General features: G+C 39.6%; 1 protein-coding gene across 1 annotated transcript; it reads right to left on the bottom strand.

Annotated features, from left to right (window-relative positions):
* Positions 1 to 55: 55 nt before the first annotated feature.
* Positions 56 to 991, bottom strand: LOC117114136. Its single transcript, XM_033257692.1, has one exon. It carries the CDS (start codon positions 989 to 991, stop codon positions 56 to 58), a length of 936 nt encoding a protein of 311 aa, XP_033113583.1.
* Between the last annotated feature and the right edge of the window lie 24 nt (positions 992 to 1015).

The following is a 1015-nucleotide window of genomic DNA, read 5'->3' on the forward strand; positions in this document are numbered from 1 at the left end:
TTAATATCCCAAGTAAGATATCTGGGTAGGGATGGTCTCAATTCAAAGATCCCCTTCATAAAGCGCCGGTTCTGTCAGTCCCTTGTTCTGCAATGCTTTCCTGATACATGACAAATAAGAAGTCTCTCAGTTTGCTGTGTAAGGGATGAATTAGATCCGGCTGGGAGGGCATTATCAACAGCCTCTTGGATGCTTGTAGCCGTATTGGTGGTTGAATTAATATTTTCAGTAAGAGTGGGTACCACGTCTGAGATGTCCAGTCTGGAACTACAAGGACTGCTTCCACATTGTCCTCCATTATTTTCCGTATTACTCGGAGGATGCAGCTAAATGGGGGAAAACAGTAACATACTAAATTTGACCATGATATGGTAAATGCATCAATGTGCTTTGCATATGGATCAGGTTTATATGATACATAGTCTTTCAACTGTTTATTCACTCTAGATGCAAATAAGTCAATACACGGTTCTACTGACAATTCAGACAGTGATTTCCGTAATAAATGAGAATCTAACATCCATTCAGTGTCAATATTTTGTTTTCTTGACTCAAAATCAGCGTTCACATTGAAGACCCCTGGAATATGTGCCGCTGTGAGCCAAATCCTATTTGCTTCACTAAAATTCCATATTTTACATGCTACTGAATTACATGGCTTACTGTGACAGGTACCCTTATTGTTAACCACAGCTACAGCTGTGGTGTTGTCTATCATTAGTTTAACATGCTTTCCTCTAATATTATCTATAAATGACCTCAAGCCAAAATATACAGCCATTAGCTCAAGGTAGTTAATATGATTCATGGCTTCATCCTCAGTCCAATGGCCACCTGTGGACTGTTCTCCTTTTGATGCTCCCCAACCAGTGAGTGAAGCATCGGTGTATATTATAACATCAATAGGAGGATGTCCAATAATATTAAACGAACATGGTAGGTTTCTTAACCACCACTCAATATCAGATTTAGCTTGTGGAGATAGATGCATCCTGGCATCAAAGTTCCCTCTTGA

Source organism: Anneissia japonica, unplaced genomic scaffold (genome assembly GCF_011630105.1).
Source record: "Anneissia japonica isolate Jap-2015-1 unplaced genomic scaffold, ASM1163010v1 scaffold86496_len1015_cov123, whole genome shotgun sequence".
NCBI lineage: Eukaryota > Metazoa > Echinodermata > Crinoidea > Comatulida > Comatulidae > Anneissia > Anneissia japonica.